Source organism: Haliotis rufescens, unplaced genomic scaffold (genome assembly GCF_023055435.1).
Source record: "Haliotis rufescens isolate VD_foot unplaced genomic scaffold, xgHalRufe1.0.p SCAF_5, whole genome shotgun sequence".
Taxonomy (NCBI): Eukaryota; Metazoa; Mollusca; class Gastropoda; order Lepetellida; family Haliotidae; genus Haliotis; species Haliotis rufescens.
In genome coordinates this window covers 26,393,276-26,418,240 of record NW_025964223.1, presented here as the reverse complement: position 1 = coordinate 26,418,240, position 24,965 = coordinate 26,393,276, and the positions used below count along the sequence as shown (strand labels likewise).

The window sequence follows — 24,965 nt, the reverse complement described above, 5'->3', positions numbered from 1 at the left end:
AGAAGCCCGAGGTCTTCCATTAACTGCCCGACGAAGGAGGGCAGTTGAAAAGACCGAGGGCTTCTGCAAATGATAATGCCTTGAAATATAGCGTTACCGTTATTATAGCTAAAATGGCTGGAATTTGTTATAAAATAAAAAGAAACAACAATATCGGTTTCGAAACATTTACTACAATCGACACCAATGTCACTGACGAACTTTTACAAATATGGAAACGTCATAGAACAAACCAGATGCCGTCACTATTGAACGGGACGTCACCTATCCCTATCCTATGACGTCACCTAACAACAGGCGTGATAATGGCCCGTCGTCAAGCAATATGAGGGCATTATCAAGTTACAGTGGCCCGCTCATTTTTGATAACATGCGGGCGGTTTATGATAATTCTATCCATTTTAGCTATAATGTGATTTAAAAGCCTCTGATTGACAAATCAGAATCGAGTAAATTCCAAATTCATGTTGGAATTTCTATTTACATGCTGAAACTACGCAAATGTTAGAAATAATTTATATTTTTAAATCCATGGAAAACAGTTTTAAACGGCAGCTCTTCCTCCAGTGACGCAATCAACATGGGCATTTTTAAATCAGTCCACGATTTTATTGTCAAAAGTAAAAGATTCGAATAGTAGTGATAATAATCTAACTACACTTTGGATAAAATATTTGAAATTAAGATACTACATTCGTGTAGTTCGGTCACCACTAGCTCCAGCTTACGGTTACAGGTTAGCTTTATGTATTGTACATATATAGTCAACATGAACAGGTTTGTATAAAGTGATGTACGTAATGTTTTGCTTGTTTATCAATCCAGATTTCATTTAAGAAATAAAAATATGTTTAAACCATAAAATTCCCAATTAAAAATCTTTGCATGTGAAAATCAACGATCACAGTATTTTACAGGGTTACGACAATCCAGGTGACACCGTACATATTGCACTGGGCCGAGGTATGCATATATCCTTGCTGGGTGGATTATGATTATTGGTCGCATGCACACGTGGTTGTAGGACACCAGTTACCTTCTCGTAGCCCCATTTGCGAAATGACATATATTTTGATTCATTGAAAAATTAAGTTCAGAAAGCTGCTAAACAAGGATTTTTACTGCATCAGGTTTAATGGTGATAAAGTTGAAAATATTCACTACGACCACTGAGACCACAGCCATTTACGATAATATTTAAAATTGAGCAATGGGGTGGGTGACAAAGGACAGGCGCGCGCAGGTGACATAGAAAACGAAAGTAAGTCAAACAGGAAGTCGGGCAACTAGTTCGTGATGAATACTTTTTGATAACGTTTGTTACCCAGGTAGGCTCTGAATTTAACAACACACAACATTGTTTGTTTAGATATTCAGCCTCACTAGATAATACAACCGTGCCTTGATTGGTAAGACAGATCGCCTCTGATCAGTTCATTCTAGATAACACCTATCATGTAATTAGTTGCTATAATATGTATGTTGTTGGCCATGTCACTGGCCATCATGCAGTGGTGAATGAGACTAGTTGTTTCCCTAGGACCGATCGATAATAATGGGTCTAGGATGCTATCCCAAAAAATATTTAGGTTCATAGTTTAAATATTTTTTTGAACATCTGGTCTCCATCTCATGCTTTGAAACACCCAATCAAGAATTCATTTGACGTGATTCTTCATGCAGCCTCAGTCAGGTTAGGATTGATCAATCTAGGTCATTCATTCTGTTGATTGTTAACATACAAACTCGAGCGTAGTGGTATATGTGTGTATGTGTATGTGTATCTGTGTACATATATATTGTGTGTATACGTGTGTCTGAATACCACTTTATCGACGTTGTTTTTAGACAAAATATATTGATGGTTGCCTGTTCGATTTATTTATTGCACGTTTTCTGTTTGTCGGCTGTAAGCGTTATAAATAGATGGGGGTTCCCAGGATTACCTGTGACCTTTGTCAGTGTTAGCCAGATTGGTGTCACGTGACATACTATGGCTCCACCTTACACCTTGACCCCTATTAACACCCTCAATTAACAACAGCAAAACGGTGATTAGGCTATAGCTTTTGAAGTGGATCAATTATGTGTTTAAATGCGACTACAGAGGATATTCAGTCGAAATGCTTATATCGAACTACGGTTATAACGAACTAAAATTAGTTGTCCCCTTGAGTTCGTTATAACCCTAGTTTACTATATTTTGAGATGGAAGATAACTATTTTATTAGGTTAATTTTGTCCTCAACCCAAGGGTTTCAGGATATCCCAATGAATAAAAATTACATGCACTTTGTAACTATAAGACCGAAAGAGTGTCTCTAAACTCTGAACACACACACATATTCTCTCTCTCTCTCACACACACACACACACACACTCACACATACACATTCTTTCTCTCACTCTCACACACTCACTCACACATTCACATTCTCTCTCACTCTCACACACACTCACTCTAACATACACATTCTCTCTCTCACTCACACAAACACATTCCCTCTCTCACACACACACTCACACATACACATTATCTCTCTCACAGATACATTCTCACACACACAAACACACATTCGCACGTACACATTATCTCTCACACACACAATCTCTCTCTCTCGTTCTCTCTCTCTCTCACACACACACACTCACATACACATTATCTCTCTCTCACACATTCTCTCTCTCACACACACACCCACAAACACATTATCTCACACACACATTCTCTCTCACGCACACACACACACACACACTCACAAACACATTATCTCTCTCACACACACAATCTCTTTCTCTCTCACACACACACTCACAAACACATTATCTCTCTCACACACACAATCTCTCTCTCTCTTTCTTTCTCTCTCACACACACACACTCACAAACACATTATCTCTCTCACACTTTCTATCTCTCTCACACACACACTCACAAACACATTATCTCTCTCACACACACAATCTCTCTTTCTCTTCCTCTCTCTCACACACACACACACACACTCACATACACATTATCTCTCTCTCACACATTCTTTCTCTCACACACACCCACAAACACATTATCTCTCACACACATTCTCTCTCACGCACACACACTCACATACACATTATCTCTCTAACACACATTCTCTCTCTCTTTCTCTCTCACACACACACACTCACAAACACATTTTCTCTCTCACACACATTCTATCTCTCTCTCACACACACAAACACATTATCTCTCTCACACACATTCTCTCTCTCACACACACACACACTCACATACACATTATCTCTCTCACACACATTCTATCTCTCTCTCACACACACACAAACACACACACAAACACATTATCTCTCTCACACACATTCTCTCTCTCACACACACACACACACACAAACACATTATCTCTCTCACACACATTCTCTCTCTCACACACACACTCACAAACACATTATCTCTCTCACACACACAATCTATCTCTCTTTCTCTCTCTCACACACACACACTCACAAACACATTATCTCTCTCAAAAACATTCTATCTCTCTCTTACACACACAAACACATTATCTCTCTCACACGCATTCTCTCTCACACACACACACTCACATACACATTATCTCTCTCACACACATTCTATCTCTCTCACACACACACTCACATACACATTATCTCTCTCACACACACAATCTCTCTCTTTCTCTATCTCACACACACACTCACAAACACATTATCTCTCTCACACACACTCTATCTCTCTCACACACACACTCACATACACATTATCTCTCACACACACACACACACACTTACAAACATATTATCTCTCACGCACATTCTCTCTCTCACACACACACACACTCACAAACACATTATCTCTCTCACACACATTCTCTCACACACTCACATGCCCATTATCTCTCTCACACACATTCTCTCGCTCTCTCTCACACATAGACATTATCTCTCACGCACATTCTCTCTCACGCACGCACACACACACACACATTCTCACTCACAAACACATTATCTCTCTCACACACATTCTCTCTCACACACACACACACACATACACATTATCTCTCTCACACATTCTCTCTCTCACACACACATACACATTATCTCTCTCACACACATTCTCTCTCTCTCACACACGCTCACACACACTCACATACACATTATCTCTCTCACACACATTCTCTCTCTCTCACACACACTCACACACACTCACCTACACATTATCTCTCTCTCACACACACACACTCACATACACATTATCTCTCTCACACACACACACACACACACACACGCACACTCGCATACACATTATCTCTCTCACACACATTCTCTCTCTCAATCTCATTAAAATCACATCTTAGTTCACGCTATCGCTAAACAAAGATCTGAGGATATCCCATTGCGGGTCATGTCAGAACGACCTTTTATCCGACCAATCAAAGAGTCGCTTACCAGATCATGAAAGTGACAGTATATTGTCATCACCTGTACACAAGCATTAATCAAAATGGTATATTGTTCAGATAGTATACAAAATGTAAGATGGGGCATATGCAGTAGAGATTTTATTTTATTTCAGACAGCCATGGCCATGTCTCGCCCCGAGTTGGACCATTCTGCGCTCATGCCTAAGAAGAAAAGTACTAACTGTGTGACGATATGTATGCTCGGGCCAAGTGAAAGTGGCAAATCCGAATTAGTGAAATATCTCATCAAAGGCAACCCTCACATGAAAATGGGTGTGAAGGGAGCATGTTTTGTGTATGGACTGCGCATTGAGGACGCAACTCCAGTCTATCTCAACGTCGTAGAATGTCGAGGGGACAGAAGCTCCCAACTTCAGCAAGCCTCGAAACTGAAACCCGACGTCTTTTTTGTGCTGTATGACGTAAATGCCACACCAAGTTTTAAGGAGATGAGAAACAAGTGGCTTCCCGAATTGTATCCAAAAGATGTCCCTACCATCGTCATTGGAAACAAGCTAGATATGCCCTCAGAAACTGTCAATGTAAAGCTACCAGGCGTCGCAAATAAAGGATGGTTGTCAGGACATATGGAGATTTCTTCCATTACTGGTCAAAACATTGATCGCTTGATACAAATCACAGTTGAGGTCGTAACAGGTTTGAAAATTCAAAGCCAAACAGACACCATTTCTCAGAGGATGTCCGCATGTTCATTATCTGACCAGCCACAGACTTTGTCTTCTTACGCAATGAACAAATCTCCCAAAGGTGTCTGCCTCATAATCAGCATCAGATCTTTCCAAAATGGTAATTCCTACCGACATGGCACTGAGACTGACGAAAGCGGCTTAAAGGAAGTGCTTCAACAATTTGATTTCATAATTGAGGTAAAGACAGACTTGCAGCAAGCCGAAATACTACAAACTTTGAAACAAATGTCCCAGTTTGACCATGCGAACTACAATTGTTTTATCTGTGTTGTAATGTCTCACGGGTCGTCAAAAAACATTACTGCATCAGATGGTTTAGATGTAAACGTTGACCAGATTACCAAACAGTTCACAGCTGAGAATTGTCCTTCACTTCGGGGCAAGCCCAAGGTGTTTCTGTTCCAGGCCTGTCGGGGTAAGCATGGACAAGCATCTCTTCCTCACGAGACTGACTCGTGTTGTGGCGACATGGAGGACGATGCCACGGTCTTTGTTCCAAACGAGGCTGATTTCCTGATCGCCCGGTCAACCGTTGACGGCTACGTGTCATATCGTGACAGTACCAAGGGATCTTACTTCATTTCAAATCTCGTGGAGATACTGAGAGCCAACCCTGAACTCAGTCTTGTGACGTGTCTCACCTTGCTGAATGCACGAGTTGCTGACCTAAAATCTCCGTCGGGGATAACTCAGATGCCATGTTTCCACACCACTCTCAGGAAGGATCTCGTTCTGGGACGTTAAGTCTGAAAACAGAAAGCCTGAACGGGTACAGAAGGCAACACGAAGAGTGACAGAGGTTCCTACTGACCATTTTTAAAGTACGTTCCTGCACTCAAATCTTCCAGCATCGACCTAGGTGTCGCGGCGTCAGCGTCTGCAAACACCTAAGAAACCAAATTACCACTCGACCAAAGAAGTTGACACTTGCCATAATATTATTACAATCATGTCACTCCAGTCGTTGAAGAGGATGCAATCCGATGTTCAACATGGACAACACGAGAGACTGGTGTGATTCAAAATGGCTATACGTAGATTCACGTTTTTCAAGGCAGTGCCCTCAGCATTCAACTTCAGTAATCTTAGATGGTGTTGCCAAATGTTTTCTCCTTTGTTCTCGGGATCTTGTGCATCAAATGTACTATTGTACTACCAAAGAGCATTTGTGCTTTGTTGCATAGTTTGTCCATGTATTTGCAATAACACGGTAAAATGTAATAAACTGGTGAATTGAATTAAAGCTGCAGTAAAATGAAATAATGCGACAACTTGTAATAACGCTGCTGTAAAATAAAATACTGCTACGAAATGTAATAAGGGTGTAAAATAAAATACTGCTGGTATGTGCAACAGATAAGTGTCTCTGGTCCAAGCAATGATATCTCTAAATTCTGAATGACGCTGTCAATATAAGGATTTTATAGCTTATATAGCAGTATCCAACATGGTATATATGTTTATAAGATTTCCCATGTACATTTGCAGGTTTTGCGAGATCAGTTTTTTCATTTAACGTTTAATCAAAGACATTTACCTTTACAAACCTGACCACATTAAATGTAAGTGTCATACCGGTCAAAGGTAACGATTAGTCTTGATTATATTATAACACTCTCAACCACATCCATCCTCCATTACATCCTCCCTCCACCACACCCAACACCCACCACATCCACCCTCCATCACTTCCACCCACCACACCCACCCTCCATCACATCCACTCTCCACCTCATCCACCCTCCTAGACCGCCTCCGTGGTCTAGTGGTAGTGCGTCCGCCCGGAGAGCGGAAGGTCCGGGTTCGATCCCCGGCCGTCATACGAAAAGACGTTAAAAGATTGTACTTGTTGTTACCCTGTCTGGCGCTCGGCATAAAGGGGCTAAAACAAGGACTGGTCGACAAGTCATTGTTGAGAGGACATCACGTTTAGTGAAGTCATTGTTCAGAATGTCAGGTTTAGTTACGTCATTGATGAGAGGTCGCCCGTTTAGCGATGTCATTGTTGAGAGGATACCTCGTTTAGTGAAGTCATTGCTGAGAGGAAATCACGTTTAGATAAGTCATTGTTGAGAGGACATCACGTTTAGAGAAGTTATTGTTGAGAGGACATCACGTTTAGAGAAGTCATTGTCGAGAGGACATCACGTTTAGAGAAGTTATTGTTGAGAGGATGACATGCTTAGTGAAGTTTCTCTATGTTTGTAAATGTATATGATTTATACAATACAAACCCAGTCCCGTCTATCGTTTCAGACGCGGGTAGATAATAATCGAAATCATTGTAACTGAAGGCGACTATTCAGCATCAAATTCCACAGCTCAAAGCGCACGATATTATTAGCCCAGGCAAAGGATCAGTGTGCATTCCACAATGGCATTCCCAGTTCCCTTGGGGGGTATAAAACCCAAGGATATTGTAAGGCGCTAGATATGCTTTGCATTCTCAATACCATCCCAAACGGATACCATTCGCTGACGGGTTAACAATGACAAACTGCGACCTAGAGGACACAAGTCTGTTTTTTTATACATATAATGGCATTCCAAAAAAAGAGCTTTATACATACGTTGAATTATTTATGGGCGAATATTTTTTCAGATATAAACAAAGATTAACTGTTCACTTGTCATTGTTGTCATTTTAGACTCGGTATATTTTACCGTGCAATGGGTGCATAGGACATAACAAAAATAAACTGAACCTTCGAAGGTGTGGTAACATGACTACAGGGCCTAGGAGTGCGGAGTTGCATTATTCATATCATGATCAAACTTGAGGAAGTTTAAATTTGTGAGGCCTGGTGGTTCATTTGAATCCCAGATTCCCTACGGTTGTGATTCTTGGTCTATGAGAAAGAGACATCCCGTGCATTCCGGGGTAGAACTGGTCTTCAGCAACTCATGCTTGTCATAAGAGGCGACTAACGGAATCCGGTGGTCAGTCTCACTGACTTGGTTGATGCATATGATCGTACCCCCAATCAGGTAGATTGATGCTCATGATGTCAATCACTGGATTGTCTGGACCAGACTCGATTAGTTACAGACCAACGTCATATTGTTGGAATATTGCTGAGTTTGGCGTTAAACAACAAACGAACTAATCAGAAACACTCAAAATCGTAAATGTGTTTTAGCAATATCACGATGGAGGACATCAGAAATGGGCTTCACACATTATACCCATAGAGGGAATCGAACCCGGGTCTTCGCCGTGACGAACGAACACTTTAAACTCAGGTCTACCCCATTGCCCCATATACTAAACTAAAGATCAAAAGAAAGTTTACATTTTGAATAACCAAAAAACGCATGCGGTCAAATGATTGTAACATGATGCATACAATTGTCCCAACGCAGCACACTCAATTCCAAAACACCAAGACCATGCCGCCGTACACGTGCTGCGTGAGAAAATACCGTAAACAGGTTTTTCGGTGCTGCATTGAGCATCCATGCAGGGACCTGTACATACTTTGACCAAAAGTGTCACACAGAATCACATAAACCAAAAACACACCGAACAAATGCCTCATTTAAATACAGAACAGAGAGAGGGCCATTGATATGGCCATGGTGGGGACTCAACAAGGTCAGATTACCAGAACACTCGGTTGCCCAAGTTGATTGATATGGCCATGGTGGGGACTCAACAAGGTCAGATTACCAGAACACTCGGTTGCCCAAGTTGATTGATATGGCCATGGTGGGGACTCAACAAGGTCAGATTACCAGAACACTCGGTTGCTCAAGTTGATTGATATGGCCATGGTGGGTACTCAACAAGGTCAGATTACCAGAACACTCGGTTGCTCAAGTTGATTGATATGGCCATGGTGGGGACTCAACAAGGTCAGATTACCAGAACACTCGGTTGCCCAAGTTGATTGATATGGCCATGGTGGGGACTCAACAAGGTCAGATTACCAGAACACTCGGTTGCTCAAGTTGATTGATATGGCCATGGTGGGTACTCAACAAGGTCAGATTACCAGAACACTCGGTTGCTCAAGTTGATTGATATGGCCATGGTGGGGACTCAACAAGGTCAGATTACCAGAACACTCGGTTGCTCAAGTTGATTGATATGGCCATGGTGGGTACTCAACAAGGTCAGATTACCAGAACACTCGGTTGCTCAAGTTGATTGATATGGCCATGGTGGGTACTCAACAAGGTCAGATTACTAGAACACTCGGTTGCCCAAGTTGATTGATATGGCCATGGTGGGTACTCAACAAGGTCAGATTACTAGAACACTCGGTTGCTCAAGTTGATTGATATGGCCATGGTGGGTACTCAACAAGGTCAGATTACTAAAACACTCGGTTGCTCAAGTTGATTGATATGGCCATGGTGGGTACTCAACAAGGTCAGATTACCAGAACACTCGGTTGCCCAAGTTGATTGATATGGCCATGGTGGGGACTCAACAAGGTCAGATTACCAGAACACTCGGTTGCTCAAGTTGATTGATATGGCCATGGTGGGGACTCAACAAGGTCAGATTACTAGAACACTCGGTTGCTCAAGTTGATTGATATGGCCATGGTGGGGACTCAACAAGGTCAGATTACCAGAACACTCGGTTGCTCAAGTTGATTGATATGGCCATGGTGGGTACTCAACAAGGTCAGATTACTAGAACACTCGGTTGCTCAAGTTGATTGATATGGCCATGGTGGGTACTTAACAAGGTCAGATTACTAGAACACTCGGTTGCTCAAGTTGATTGATATGGCCATGGTGGGTACTCAACAAGGTCAGATTACCAGAACACTCGGTTGCCCAAGTTGATTGATATGGCCATGGTGGGTACTCAACAAGGTCAGATTACCAGAACACTCGGTTGCTCAAGTTGATTGATATGGCCATGGTGGGTACTCAACAAGGTCAGATTACCAGAACACTCGGTTGCTCAAGTTGGTTGATATGGCCATGGTGGGTACTCAACAAGGTCAGATTACCAGAACACTCGGTTGCCCAAGTTGATTGATATGGCCATGGTGGGTACTCAACAAGGTCAGATTACCAGAACACTCGGTTGCCCAAGTTGATTGATATGGCCATGGTGGGTACTCAACAAGGTCAGATTACTAGAACACTCGGTTGCCCAAGTTGATTGATATGGCCATGGTGGGTACTCAACAAGGTCAGATTACTAGAACACTCGGTTGCTCAAGTTGATTGATATGGCCATGGTGGGGACTTAACAAGGTCAGATTACTAGAACACTCGGTTGCTCAAGTTGATTGATATGGCCATGGTGGGTACTCAACAAGGTCAGATTACTAGAACACTCGGTTGCCCAAGTTGATTGATATGGCCATGGTGGGTACTCAACAAGGTCAGATTACTAGAACACTCGGTTGCCCAAGTTGATTGATATGGCCATGGTGGGTACTCAACAAGGTCAGATTACTAGAACACTCGGTTGCCCAAGTTGATTGATATGGCCATGGTGGGTACTCAACAAGGTCAGATTACTAGAACACTCGGTTGCTCAAGTTGATTGATATTGCCATGGTGGGTACTCAACAAGGTCAGATTACTAGAACACTCGGTTGCTCAAGTTGATTGATATGGCCATGGTGGGTACTCAACAAGGTCAGATTACCAGAACACTCGGTTGCCCAAGTTGATTGATATGGCCATGGTGGGGACTCAACAAGGTCAGATTACCAGAACACTCGGTTGCTCAAGTTGATTGATATGGCCATGGTGGGGACTCAACAAGGTCAGATTACTAGAACACTCGGTTGCTCAAGTTGATTAATATGGCCATGGTGGGGACTCAACAAGGTCAGATTACCAGAACACTCGGTTGCTCAAGTTGATTGATATGGCCATGGTGGGTACTCAACAAGGTCAGATTACTAGAACACTCGGTTGCTCAAGTTGATTGATATGGCCATGGTGGGGACTTAACAAGGTCAGATTACTAGAACACTCGGTTGCTCAAGTTGATTGATATGGCCATGGTGGGTACTCAACAAGGTCAGATTACTAGAACACTCGGTTGCCCAAGTTGATTGATATGGCCATGGTGGGTACTCAACAAGGTCAGATTACCAGAACACTCGGTTGCTCAAGTTGATTGATATGGCCATGGTGGGTACTCAACAAGGTCAGATTACCAGAACACTCGGTTGCTCAAGTTGATTGATATGGCCATGGTGGGTACTCAACAAGGTCAGATTACCAGAACACTCGGTTGCCCAAGTTGATTGATATGGCCATGGTGGGTACTCAACAAGGTCAGATTACCAGAACACTCGGTTGCCCAAGTTGATTGATATGGCCATGGTGGGTACTCAACAAGGTCAGATTACTAGAACACTCGGTTGCCCAAGTTGATTGATATGGCCATGGTGGGTACTCAACAAGGTCAGATTACCAGAACACTCGGTTGCCTAAGTTGATTGATATGGCCATGGTGGGTACTCAACAAGGTCAGATTACTAGAACACTCGGTTGCCCAAGTTGATTGATATGGCCATGGTGGGTACTCAACAAGGTCAGATTACTAGAACACTCGGTTGCCCAAGTTGATTGATATGGCCATGGTGGGTACTCAACAAGGTCAGATTACCAGAACACTCGGTTGCTCAAGTTGATTGATATTGCCATGGTGGGTACTCAACAAGGTCAGATTACCAGAACACTCGGTTGCCCAAGTTGATTGATATGGCCATGGTGGGTACTCAACAAGGTCAGATTACTAGAACACTCGGTTGCTCAAGTTGATTGATATGGCCATGGTGGGTACTCAACAAGGTCAGATTACTAGAACACTCGGTTGCTCAAGTTGGTTGATATGGCCATGGTGGGTACTCAACAAGGTCAGATTACCAGAACACTCGGTTGCCCAAGTTGATTGATATGGCCATGGTGGGGACTCAACAAGGTCAGATTACTAGAACACTCGGTTGCTCAAGTTGATTGATATGGCCATGGTGGGGACTCTAGTCTCTCTTACAGACCCTGATACAAATATATATCAAATACAGCCCATGCAAGTCTATAATGTTTGGCAAGTCTAGATCACTGCAGTATCAGGCTGAAAATGAAGAGAGTCACTGGGCTCCTTTTTATTATATTTTTATTAAGATAACTGAACAACTGGGTTTTTTTATGTACGATATGTTCATTTCAGAGACTAGATGTTAGTCTATGGGGACTCAACAAGGTCAGATTACCAGAACACTCGGTTGCTCAAGTCACACCATCAGCAAACTGACCATACCTCACAACAGGACTGGCCACACCATTGGCAGACCTCGGAGTGGCAGATCACGTATAACCACCCCCTAAGTAGATATATATCTGCGAATCTTGCATCTACTCAACCGGTTCCTGACAGTCACGGAATCGGCAGCAACGGCGTTGGGTCACCGTGTTAGCCTTTACACAGTGAGAAGACGACTGCGTGCTGTTGCCTTTGGGGCATATAGACCGCTCCGTGGGATGGTGTTTGGTTCACGACATCGCCAAGACGGGCTAAGGTGGGCTTGAGGTGTACGACGTTGCCAGCGGCGCGAATGACAACGTGTCTTGTTCACCGATGAGAGCAGGTTCAACCTATTCCATGCAGACAGGAGTGTCCGTGTTTATCGCCGTAGGGGGGAAAGAATGGCGATGCCATTTCTGCAGCGTTGAGCACTTGTTGAATCATATGGGTAGAGAGCTGAGGAGATAACCCAGCCACCAAAACAACTTGCAGGATCTGGAACACGCCTGGCAGGATGTTTGGCAACACAATCCGGCAATCGTCATCAGGCGTTTGTCGTCATCAATGAGACGGCGCATTAAGGCGTGCACCCTTGCCAGGGGAGGTCATACGCGGCATTGATGACGTCGCCCCATTGCCACCTTAGTGTCCGCTGAAGCTTCCACCCACTTATTGGCGACAGCCTTTGTCATGAACTTTGTGAGAACTGACTTTTTGGTACCCCCAGTGATATACACTGACCGCCAATGGTCACCGTTTGATTGTTTGCATGATTGACACCAAGTGAATTGAATACACAGAATCAATTGCATCAACATCTTTTGGGTCTTTGTCCATGTCAACTTTCTTTTGATCTTCAGTTTACATATAACACAAACATGCAAACTGTTAACAATAAACTGTTTAATAAAACAATCCAAAGTAATCGATAATTGTATATTTCATAGGATTTAGGTATCTTGCATGGGAGACCAGTGACGCTAAGATAATGAAGATCGGTACTTGCGTACTTTGCATCTCCGGGATCTATTCCTGGTAGTGACGTTAACAGCGACGAATGCATGTGGTTAGTCGACAGACAGTGGACATTAAGCCATACAGACTTTACAGAGGACAGTTGTTGACATCGCACTTTCGTCGTCAAGAGTTTCAAATGGGACCGGACTGTGCGTCGTTGGGAGAACAAACGACGGCCTGTTGCGTTCCAGAGGTGGCCGTATGGTGGAAGGGGTGTTGTGGTGTGGGGAGGAGAGAACACCACTGGTTTTCGTTAACGGTAATTCGACAGCTCAGCGTTACATGAATGACATTCTTCGTCCGATTGACCTACCATTTCTACAACAGCTGTCACGTGGTGTCGTGCACGACAACGCCAGACCCATACAGCCCGAGTCGTACAGAACTTCCGTGAAGCCAACAACGTCAACATGTTGCCATAGCATGCACGCTCCCCAGACATGTCCCCCATAGAACACCTCTGGTGTGTCAAGGATCGTGGTGTTCGGCAACAACCACATCCTCAAGTCAGCTGACTAGAACTGATCCAGGCCCTCCAAGAAGAATGTCGACGTACCCAAAGTGACGTCATCAGACAGCTGACTTTTCTGTGCGCCGGAGAGTTTTTTCGTGTCTTGTACACGCTACTAATGTGCCATGTCATTGACCTTGGGCGACTTTAGACCTGTGTGCCCTTTGTCCATTAGTTGAAAGCAATTCGGGCAACTGTCATGCCAATATCGAATGCTGTAATGTTAAATTATAAGTAGTGAATTTTGAAAGCTCAGATGATAAAATAACGTCCATGGAAGGCGTCAATGAATAGCACAGTTACTCCATACCAAACGACGTACATGTAGCTAGGCGTTAGTTGATGAATTTAATAAATGAAAGTTCAAAAGAAAGAAATGACCAGTAACCAAATATAACAAAACAAAGATTTAGAGAATACTAGTAATCAAGGAGCGTGGAGGATTTACAGGTCACCTTTCCCGAGTAGATACATTTTGTAAGTTTCCAAACCCTTGGCGAGCGACTTTCAACATTATTTCAGGGCGACAGATAATCGGTAAATCCATGTTGTGTGGGAGTTATTCTACATAGTACCCAGTCTTTTTTTCTGAGATACTGTAGAAATATATGGGTTTCACGATCCAACGTGGAAACATCAACTCACTCAGTCTATTATTGGAACGACATCACACAAACCGACTGTGACGTCACGAACAATGGCGTCATTTGTAATTATTTGTTACAATATATAATCACGTTCATATAATATTTTAATTTGAAGTTTACACCATATACGACTTTTCCAGTCACATTACCACGAAAGTGGCGCCTAAAAGCATTTTGATATGACGTAAACACGAATGGACTACGCTGTCAGTGCAGGACGTCACGTCACGAATGAAATGGTGTCTACATTCTTCGATGTTATAATTATAAGAAACAAGCTCCGACGTTCCTACATTTTTACCCTTACTCCATACTCAAGTCAACACGTTGGCTGTGGGCCGCTTCGCAGACAATGCAAACATAGGCGGAGCAAAACTTTAAACTGGGCTAGCACCATGTTACCAGCATTAGTCCGAACTAGTAGAACACACACACACACACACACACACACACACACACACACACACACACACACACACACATAAGTGCACTAATCTAGAACGCGACGTTAAAACCCACCTCACCTCACCCATGTCATGCTGGTGTCTTGCTGTGACTTTGGATAGCTCTACGTCTGTCTCCTTTCATTATGCTTCAGCTCTGTTGACAAAGTCTGAAGTTGTGATCATACCTCTGTTAGAATGTTCTGGGACATGGGTGGCTATAACGGGTAGCCTAGCCGTCTAAGATCATGCGTTAGTTTCCTCATTGTAGAATTCATGGTGTTTTTAATGCAGATCAAGGTTACCCTTACTTTAAACCTGCAACATTTAATGCTGTGTTCGGTTCCATAGCCAAGTGATTATGTATTGTCGGTAAGAGGAAATATATAATAGGGAGATATATAATGTTTTTGGAATGACAAGTCAAAAAGTTATTTCACCCTTTCTAGTGAATTAAATTAGGTTTTACATTTGGTTAAAGTTTGATTCCATATTAGTGAAATTATGGACTGCAGATCTGTTAACCAAGTGTTTCAAAATCTTACATAAACCTCTTGCATTTGGGTCTGGCTATCTTTGTCAGTAAGTTTCCCCTCTGCTCCTCGAATCAAATGACAGAGCATATCATCTTTATTCCAACTCTTCAAAGGCGCCGCGATTCGCTGTGCAGAGTTGCGTCCCTTGGGCACGCCAGAAACCTATGATTGTGGGTTCGAATCCCGGTTCTCCCCAATTATGTTTCTAGGTTTGTCAGCACCATACCCGTGCCCGTGGGTTTCACCGAAGTGGTAAACGTCTGAGACCTGCATCACTTCGGGCTTTCCTCCCACATTAAGCTGACACGCCGTGATATAAATGGAATACTGTTAAAAGCGGCGTTAAACCAAACTCACTCACTCACTCACTCCAACTCTTCATTCTGTGAGATGTCAACAGATGTCAGCATCTCCACACGCATTCAGGTTGACAAATGCTCTACATTCCTAAATGTGGTACAGAGTACACATTCGCCTGGATAATCCATGATATATTAAACAGCATAAAAAAAACAAATGTTGAAGCAATGTTTACTTCAAGTGAATTTACAAGCAGACTGCTGAGAACTCATTCACTGCAACTAGCTGTACAAACAAAGCATTCAAGTCCGGGATTACTTCTTGAAAGTCTTTTCCTGTCCTCATTTTGTTCAATCTCTGCACTTACTGACAGCCCTCCTGCCCTCCTGCCATGGAATTGTGTCAAAATGAGGACAGAGAGGGTCTTTATTCAGGCTATAATCTATGTTTGATCATTACAAATACTTACCCCACTTTATTCTCAGGAAGTACCCGCCCCTCCTTCACCGTAGTACCTCAGTTCTGTATGGGTTCGAGTTCTTAATTACGATTTTGAAGAGAGTGACGCCACACGTAGTGGCGAAATGTGGCAAGAATGGCAGATAATTTCGACTGGACTGTTTGGAATTTTAAAAAATGATATTTTCCCCTTTATCTAAGGGAAATTACGAGAATCAGGCTATGAGGACAGTGAGGTAAGGATTGATTATAATCAAACACCATGATACTATTGTTAATTATTTACCACTCACTCACAAGCAGTGGCTGTACAAACAAACATTTAGCTTACTGTTTGTCCTCATTGGAGGCTTGTGTAACCACAAACCTTTGATGCAACATTTGATTCTACATTTGAGTCAACCTTTGATTAGTGGTGGTGCCATTTATATATACTCCCTGGCTTAGCTGCATCTATAAACTTACAATTACCATAAAGCAATACTGTTCAAAGCAGCGTTAACTTCAACTCACTAACTGATAAGATGAATTTGTCTGTCAGTTATACCTACCTATCTCCTGACTTGTCAGGAAATGCTCTTGAATAATGCAGTTTTGTAGTGACGGAATACAACTGGGAATAAACATAATTTAAACTTATATTATAAACAGGATAACATCAATTCTTGGGTCCTGTCCAACCTCAATCATTTGTTAATGATCAAATTCCTTTTCTTTGATTTTGATTAAGACTCTACGCAATAGTTGACAATTTATACCAATATCTATGTATGAACAGTACATATACTTTGTACTGTTACGTGTCGATTCCCAAATTGAAACAATATGTTAACCCAGAAATCTGTATGTAAAAGAACTTAGTGTGAAACCATCAAACAACCAACAAGGGGTATGCAATCAACAAATGTATTACAAAATTCAGTAAGTTTACAAATTGATATAAATTACTGCACAGCAGTTACAGTGGCAGTAAACAATACAGTGGTAGTACAATATTCAATGGCAATATATAATATAATGGCAGTGGTCTGTATCACAGTACAAAATTACAGTGGTGATAGCAAAAGTCAGTGATAATAATTTATATTCCCCCAGGGGCGACAGTGGTTCAGCTTCAGTGATGGGCTAGGCAGAGAATCAGGGACGATGAGCGATCCTCGCATGAAATTTGGTCTTGACGTGATGAAAATGTTTGAGAGATATGTGAACACGCTCTTGTCCCTATATATACAACCTACCCTGCCACTGTAGATGTTCAAAACAGTGCCCTCACTCGTCAATCGGCAGTAGAACATTAAAGAAGTTTCCATAACATACTATCATCTTCTGTGGTAAACCAACCGGAAGTTTACACACCATACTAGCATCAAATTAGAGTAACTTACTGACGACTGATCACTGTTCAAATATAATGCAATGAGCATCCACCAAATCACCAAATTACTGATAAACAATAAAATACACAAAATCTGATAACCCACCTCCAGCATGTATAAGATGACAAGTTATTGTCACCGATATGACCTCAAATGACTATATTTTATACATTTGATGGCCATTTACAATCCAGCAACATTTCTCAGAAGTCCACACAACGTCCCCTCCTCCTCCCCCTCCTCCTCCATGTAATCTTTCACACGAAGGATGCAGTCCTCCTCTACCATATTCAGGAGACAATCCGGTAGGTCCTTTACGAGGACGTCTCCCACAAGGAGGACAATTATGCGCTTAGGAATCACATCCGACATGGCATACACAGCTGAGGTTATTGTGAAGTGTGTCCAAGAGTCTTTCAGGAAGTCAGGTGATATGACCAGGATTGTCTTCCAGCTACCGTTCACGCCTTCAATGATACCTTCAGCAATGTCTTTACCCGGAAGTACTTCTCTGTCTTTCAGAAAGAGGCGCACAGGTCGAAAACAAAGTTCCAGTCCTGGTCTCAGTATCCGGTATACAAAAGGAACATCATTACCACAGTATCCAACATAGAAGGTGAATTCAAATTGTTTGGGGGTAACATATTCTACACCAAACCCAAACATTCTGATGACAATGTTCCGATACCTTGTAGGATTCTTTGATATGACATAGGCTATGAAGATAGAAGTCAACACCACAATCATACATGTGACAGTTAGGCTAAGGAGTAACTTGCCAGTACAGTGGCGATGAATATTTAATTGATTCTTGGCCACTTCAATTGTTCCTGTCATTGTGCCATTGTCCTGAATGCAAGGGAAGTCTCTGTCAGATTCGTAAATAGCTGACGTATCCATCAACCACAGAATGAAGTCCAGATTTTCACATCCACACGAAAAGATATTTCCTTCAACTTTAAGTTTAAGGCTGGTCCTTATAGAAGCAATGTCCAGTTGGGATCGAGTTTCTTTACTCAGTTGTCCTATTAAATTGAACGACATGTCCAGAAGAGCAAGGCTTTTGTAAGTATTTTCTCCAATGGATACAGTGTCAATTGAGTTGTGAGATAAGTTTACATGAACAATTTTACCAGCATTGGGCAACACCGGAAAATATCTGAGATTATTTGAAGAAAGGTCCAAGTACTCCACAGCCCGTAGACCATTCAGTATGTTAGAAGAACTGTTCCCAGATCTTTTAACAAATTGTAAGTTGCAGTTTCCTAATGATAGCTTCCGGGCGTTTAAGAAGGAATAGAAAAAGGAGTCAGTGACTGTGCCAAATTCGCTTCCTGACAGATAGACATTTTTGACATTTTCCAACCCCCTAATATGGTTCAAGCCGTTTAAGTTGTTATAACCTATTCGGAAGGTCTCCAGATTGTTTGTATTTAACAAAGTGATAACAGGGGAAGAAAAATGGGCATATGCTATCAATGTTGCGTCGAAATATGTGAAATTATGTGGAAAATTAATTGTCACATTATTTGGTCGACTTAAAAGTTGAGATTCTGGTAAGGCATATTCTTGGCGCTGGTAGCTGATATCCAGATATCTGAGCCTTTGAAATATCGGAAACATTAAAAAAATACTACCGTCGCCAACTATATTGTTTTTGGACATGTCAAGAACTTCAATACAATCTCGTAAAGGTTGTTTATTAATGGAACCGGACTCTACCAAGATAATCTGATTGTGCCTCAATGATAACTCCTCTACACATATTTTAGTCAAATATTCTGTGCTTTTAGCAGTAAGTATACGATCATCGATGTCTTGCTTATAGTGGCTGTGGGGGGAAACTGTCCTATTGAACCAAATTCGACTCATGTTTCTGCCGACAAGGGGATGGAGAAGTTGCAAACTATTTTGAAGACCTATCCTATTACTTGACATTTCCAAATGTTTCAGGAACATCAAAGGCTCGAGTACTCCCTTTTCACAGTCGTTTAAACCATAACAATAATTCAAAATTAAAACCTCCAGCTCGATCCCCTTTAAACTTTGAAATGTTTGATTTGTAAGCTTATTTATGGAACAATCACCCCCATAAAGAAAAGTTGAATCCATTTGCAGTACTCTCAGATTTGCTAGTGAGGAGAAGCCAGGACCAAACACAGGAACCGGAACTGAGTCCATGTACAAGCTGTGGAGCTTGGTCAAAGGAGGAAACGCCCAATCCGGATAGGACCTCATTTCATTTTGTTCAAGGTTTAATGTTTGCAAATTTCCGAGGTCACTGAAAATGCCTTTTGGGAAGGCATGTTTCAGCTTGTTCTTGGCAAGAAGCAGAGTGGTCAGATTATACAAACCCTTGAACACACCAGATTCTAGGTTTGTTAGCAAGTTTGCATTCAGATTCACATACGTAAGATTTGGAAAATTGTTAAACGTTCCATTAATCAGACTCTCCAGTTTATTTTCACTAATGTCAAGAGCAGTTATGTTATATGGGAGGTCGTTTGCAAAATGGCGGAGTTGTCTCCCTTTGCAATCGGCAAACATGCCGTCATGTTGTTTGTCAAAATACACATTACAAACATGCTGCTTCCCTCGGCAAAAACTCGCAACCACCAAGATGACTATTATCTTCATCACGATGTCTGAAAGGTATATCTGAAAGGAAAAAGGTATATGTTGACAGCAAATACATTAGGTCGCGACGATCTAGGAGAACCACACACACACCTCACCCTATATTTCCTAAAATTGAAATAGGCCTTTTCAAACTTATTAAGAAACTGTTCTGACCTGGTAAGTATTTACCACCCTCTATTGCCAGAGAAGTAAGTTAAACCAATTCTAATTGGCTTGAGTCCACACACATGTGAGGTAAGAAACATAGATAAGGACTAAAACCTGTCTTCCTCCATTTACATCACTTGTAGGATCCATGTGAGAAATATTATTTCAAGGTCGTTAAATAAGGTCGTCGAATCAATAGAGATAATAATTTTGTTTGCTGTTCAAGTCAAAACATGTCTCCTAGAACAATCTCTACAGGCAGCTTTGGGATGTGTGCTCTCCAAGTGAGCTGTGAATGCAAAAGTCGAATGCTCACTGTTCCATTGACCGGGGTTTTAATGGTGTAGCACTTTGAGCATGCACTGCTAGCGCCTTATAAGTGCACATTGTTATTATGAAGTGGTCACTGGGGGTTGTAAGGCTTGAAGACAATGCTATTTTTAGCTACATGTATGTGCATGAGTGAGCGAGTGAGTGTATATACTGTACCATAATGAGGTAAAGATGAGACAAGGTTTTATCTCAGGTAAAAGTTTATTTCAGTGAAAAGAATGCCACCATACATGGAGTTGTTGCAAAATGCATTGATTCCGGTTGATATCCATATGCCTTTTGATATAAAGACCTGATCTTTATCTTTAGTTATTTAGCTTATAAATCTTTCAAGCAAACTATTTCTTAAACACTTCCTCAAAGCCTCCATGATAGAATTAATTAACTTTTTATTGGTAGACATCGTTTTGTGAAACCTTCCACTGGTAGACATCGTTTTGTGAAACCTTCCATTGGTAGACATCGTTTTGTGAAACATTCCATTGGTAAACATCGTTTTGTGAAGGTTTCCTTTGGTATACATCGTTTTGTGAAACCTTTCATTGGTAGACATCGTTTTGTGAAACTTTCCATTGGAAGACATCGTTTTGTGAAACCTTCCATTGGTAGACATCGTTTTGTGAAACCTTTCATTGGTAGACATCGTTTTGTGAAACTCTCCATTGGAAGACATCGTTTTGTGAAACCTTCCATTGGCAGACATCGTTTAGTGAAACCTTCCATTGGTAGACATCGTTTTGTGAAACTTTCCATTAGTAGACATCGTTTTGTGAAACTTTCCATTAGTAGACATCGATTTGTGAAACTTTACATTAGTAGACATCGTTTTGTGAAACTTTACATTAGTAGACATCGTGCTGTGAAACCTTCCATTGGTTGACATCGTTTTGTGAAACCTTCCATTGGTAGACATCGTTTTGTGAAACTTTCCATTGGTAGACATCGTGCTGTGAAACCTTCCATTGGAAGACATCGTTTTGTGAAACTTTCCATTAGTAAACATCGTTTTGTGAAACCTTCCATTGGAAGACATCGTTTTGTGAAACTTTCCATTAGTAGACATCGTTTTGTGAAACTTTACATTAGTAGACATCGTGCTGTGAAACCTTCCATTGGTAGACATCGTTTTGTGAAACTTTACATTAGTAGACATCGTTTTGTGAAACTTTCCATTGGTAGACATCGTTTTGTGAAACTTTACATTAGTAGACATCGTGCTGTGAAACCTTCCATTGGTAGACATCGTTTTGTGAAACTTTACATTAGTAAACATCGTTTTGTAAAACCTTTCATTTGGTAGACATCGTTTGTGAAGCTTTCCACTGGTAGATCTCGTTATGCGAACTCTTTCATTGGTAGACGCCCTTTTATGAAACCTAACACCGGTAGGCCATGTAAAAGGAAACCTTCCAAGGGAAGATCCCGTTATGTGAAACCGTTCATGGTGGACTCTTTTATGTGCAACCTTCCAAAAGTAGACATCGTGAAAACGTCCATGGGCAGAAATCATAACGTGAATATCGGGATGGCAAAGCAAGGTTATGTGATCGCTGAAACTGCTACATCGTATTTCAGACCTGCAGTGACTAATGATCATTAACCCACCGTGACAATCGTCCTCTGAGCACACGTGGTGTACCTATATTGTGTGCGATGCAGGGAAACAATGATCCGCCTCTCGTCGTTCACACAGGAATGATGTACTACACACAAGAAGTAAGAAATAGGCGACATGTATGAACATTGCGGTCATAAATCATATCATGTTTTTTATTTGTCTTTCGTAAATTCCAAAAGACCAGACATAGTCTAGAGGGGAACGTCAGAGTAGCTCTCCATTCCTTACAAATAAGGGGGCACGGGTGACCCAGTCTGTGGAGAGTTACGTCCCTTGGGCACGCCAGAAACCTATGCTTGGTTCGAATGCTCGAATGCCGGTTCGCCCCGATTATGTTTCTAGGTTTGTCAGCACCACACTCGTACTCCTGGGTTTCACCAAAGTGGTTAACGTCTGAGACCTGCATCACGTCGGGCTTTCCTCCCACATTAAGCTGACACGCCGTGATATAACTGGAATACTGTTAAAAGCGGCGTTAAACCCAACTCACTCACTCACCTTAAAAATAATGGAGCAGAGGCCCCATTATTTTAAAGGAATGGAGAGTTACGAAGATATCCGCACTGCAAAATGTGTTTAGAATGCAAACACATACAAGACTTGTTTAGATGGAATGTGTTTAAATCCACAACTGAAGACACATTTGGTATTTTTTATAAAGACATGTTTAGCTAAATCCTCAAAGCATAAACAGAATCATTTAGAATTTTAAAAAACCATTTAAACGTGTAGAATTTACACATGTTGATAAATAAAGGCGACAAAACCCTTTCCATATTCATAAGACATCTCTGCCAAAATCTTGTAAGATTCCGACTATCATAACGCCACACTATTCCAGCTAATGACGTCTGTGAATAATCCAGTATAGACCAGACAATCCAGTGATCGACCTACGTAATTGGGATTTGAAGGCATGCATCAACCAAGTCAGCGACCCCGACCACCCGATCCCGTTAGTCGCCTCTCTTTTCGGTAATACTTTGGATTGTAAAACCTTGAGAGGGAGCCTCCCCCTCGCGTTTTCCTTCCTCTCTCCTCTCTCCATTCCCGCCTTACCACCCCCAGCCTAAGATTGTAACTTACCTTACTGACGAAGCCTCACAGTGTGTGGTGAATGAACATTGTAGATCGTTCAGTTGGACTTTTGGACACGCCTGGAGAGTTGAAGTAATTCTCTCGCTTCACCGAGTCGCCTATTCTGCTGCATATACGTGTGTTGAAGGGAGGCTCAAGTTCACCCCGTTTTGTGCTATGCTTTGTACTCGAGCTATACCAAGAAGTTAACTACACCCTATAATAGATTGTATAAAGCGACGTGTTTGTTCACCAAGAGAAGGTCGGGTTCACATGTATATCAAAATGCACGGTAGTGCTTATTTCATTCTGCATTTTTTCGCAGTTGGTTTTAGAGACAATGAACAACTAGCTCGGACAGCGTTTATATTGTCGATAACTATAGTCATGTGAAGTTTGACATTCATATTTTTTTGGGTTCAGAAATATCATTTGAAATATAGCCGCGACGTTAATATTTTCGCCTGTGCGTATCTTTTTTTTCTGTGTTTGTGTGTGTGTGTGGGGGGGCGAATGGACTTGCGGCGGCGGGTGGGCTTGTAACGGCGTCGGTATGCTATGTTTATTTCTCTCCTGTGTCGTAACATGACATCTCTCCTTGAAAACATTTTTTCACAGTCCGGACAGCGATCCAATACGGTGTGCGATTAGAGGGTATGAAGCTTTCTTTTATACCCTTGACTCTGTTGACGCTTCAAGGCAGCAAGTGCCCGTTCCACCACAGCCTTCACCTCCGACACATGTTGTATTTTCACGGGTTGGGGTGTTGTCTTCGATCCCTGTTTGGTTGTCATAGTTTTCATTTTAGGTGTTACCTGTCTCTTCTTTGTCTTCAGCGTCGACTTCTTGGCTGCTTGTGGTGTCTTTCTCTGTTGTGATTTTCTCAACGTAGTCTTCCTAAATATATCTCTAGGGTCAAGTCTAATCTCTGATGCTTTCTTCTTGTTGTTCACGTCCAATCCGTTTGCTTGCGAGAGTAAAACTGTTTGTCGGGCTACACTACTGTAGAGTTTATACTGTCTTACACGTGCAGGGAATCTTGGAGGACACTCTTTTCTTCACAGCACACTTGTGAGTATGTTAAAAAAGCGATCATATTAGTATATAGTCTTCGTCATACTACACCCGTGAAGGTCCGGGTTATAGAATCGACCTTCAGTAACCCATGCTTATCGGCGACTGACGGGGATCGGTTGGTCAGTCTCGCCGACTCGGATGACACGTGCCATCGGTTCCTAGTTGCACAGATCGCTGCTCATGCTGTTGATCAACTGGATTGTCTGGTCCAAGCTCGTTTATTGACAGACCACCGTCCTAGAGCTGGAATAATGCCGAGTGTGGCGTAAAACTAAATTCACTCACTCACTGATACCAATACATCTAAAAAGTAATGTCATCATCATTTAAATGGTGAGTTTAAACGCGTATTTTACCCTTACAAG

General features: G+C 41.9%; 2 protein-coding genes across 3 annotated transcripts; one reads left to right on the top strand and one right to left on the bottom strand.

Moving 5' to 3' along the window:
- The first annotated feature begins 380 nt into the window (after positions 1-380).
- On the top strand, positions 381-7,809 carry LOC124110723 (caspase-3-like). Of its 2 annotated transcripts, none has more exons than XM_046470090.2 (2): positions 381-1,328; positions 4,589-7,809. In XM_046470090.2, exon 2 carries the CDS (start codon positions 4,595-4,597, stop codon positions 5,927-5,929), a length of 1,335 nt encoding a protein of 444 aa, XP_046326046.2. In that variant the 5' UTR covers positions 381-1,328; positions 4,589-4,594; the 3' UTR covers positions 5,930-7,809. The 2 variants fall into 2 exon arrangements, with proteins under 2 accessions (XP_046326046.2, XP_048239883.1); XM_048383926.1 differs by having other exon boundaries at positions 381-1,409.
- A 9,453-nt stretch (positions 7,810-17,262) lies between these two features.
- On the bottom strand, positions 17,263-23,621 carry LOC124112884 (toll-like receptor 4). The gene is made up of 2 exons (XM_046473059.2): positions 23,533-23,621; positions 17,263-20,366 (listed from the first exon to the last, which is right to left on the bottom strand). The coding sequence occupies exon 2, from the start codon at positions 20,343-20,345 to the stop codon at positions 17,892-17,894; it is 2,454 nt and encodes an 817-aa protein (XP_046329015.2). The 5' UTR covers positions 20,346-20,366; positions 23,533-23,621; the 3' UTR covers positions 17,263-17,891.
- Positions 23,622-24,965: the final 1,344 nt, after the last annotated feature.

Excerpts from the sequence above, each read along its gene's own strand:
- LOC124112884 (XM_046473059.2), bottom strand. The coding sequence starts at position 20,345 with ATGAAGATAATAGTCATCTTGGTGGTTGCGAGTTTTTGCCGAGGGAAG.
- LOC124110723 (XM_046470090.2), top strand. The coding sequence starts at position 4,595 with ATGGCCATGTCTCGCCCCGAGTTGGACCATTCTGCGCTCATGCCTAAG.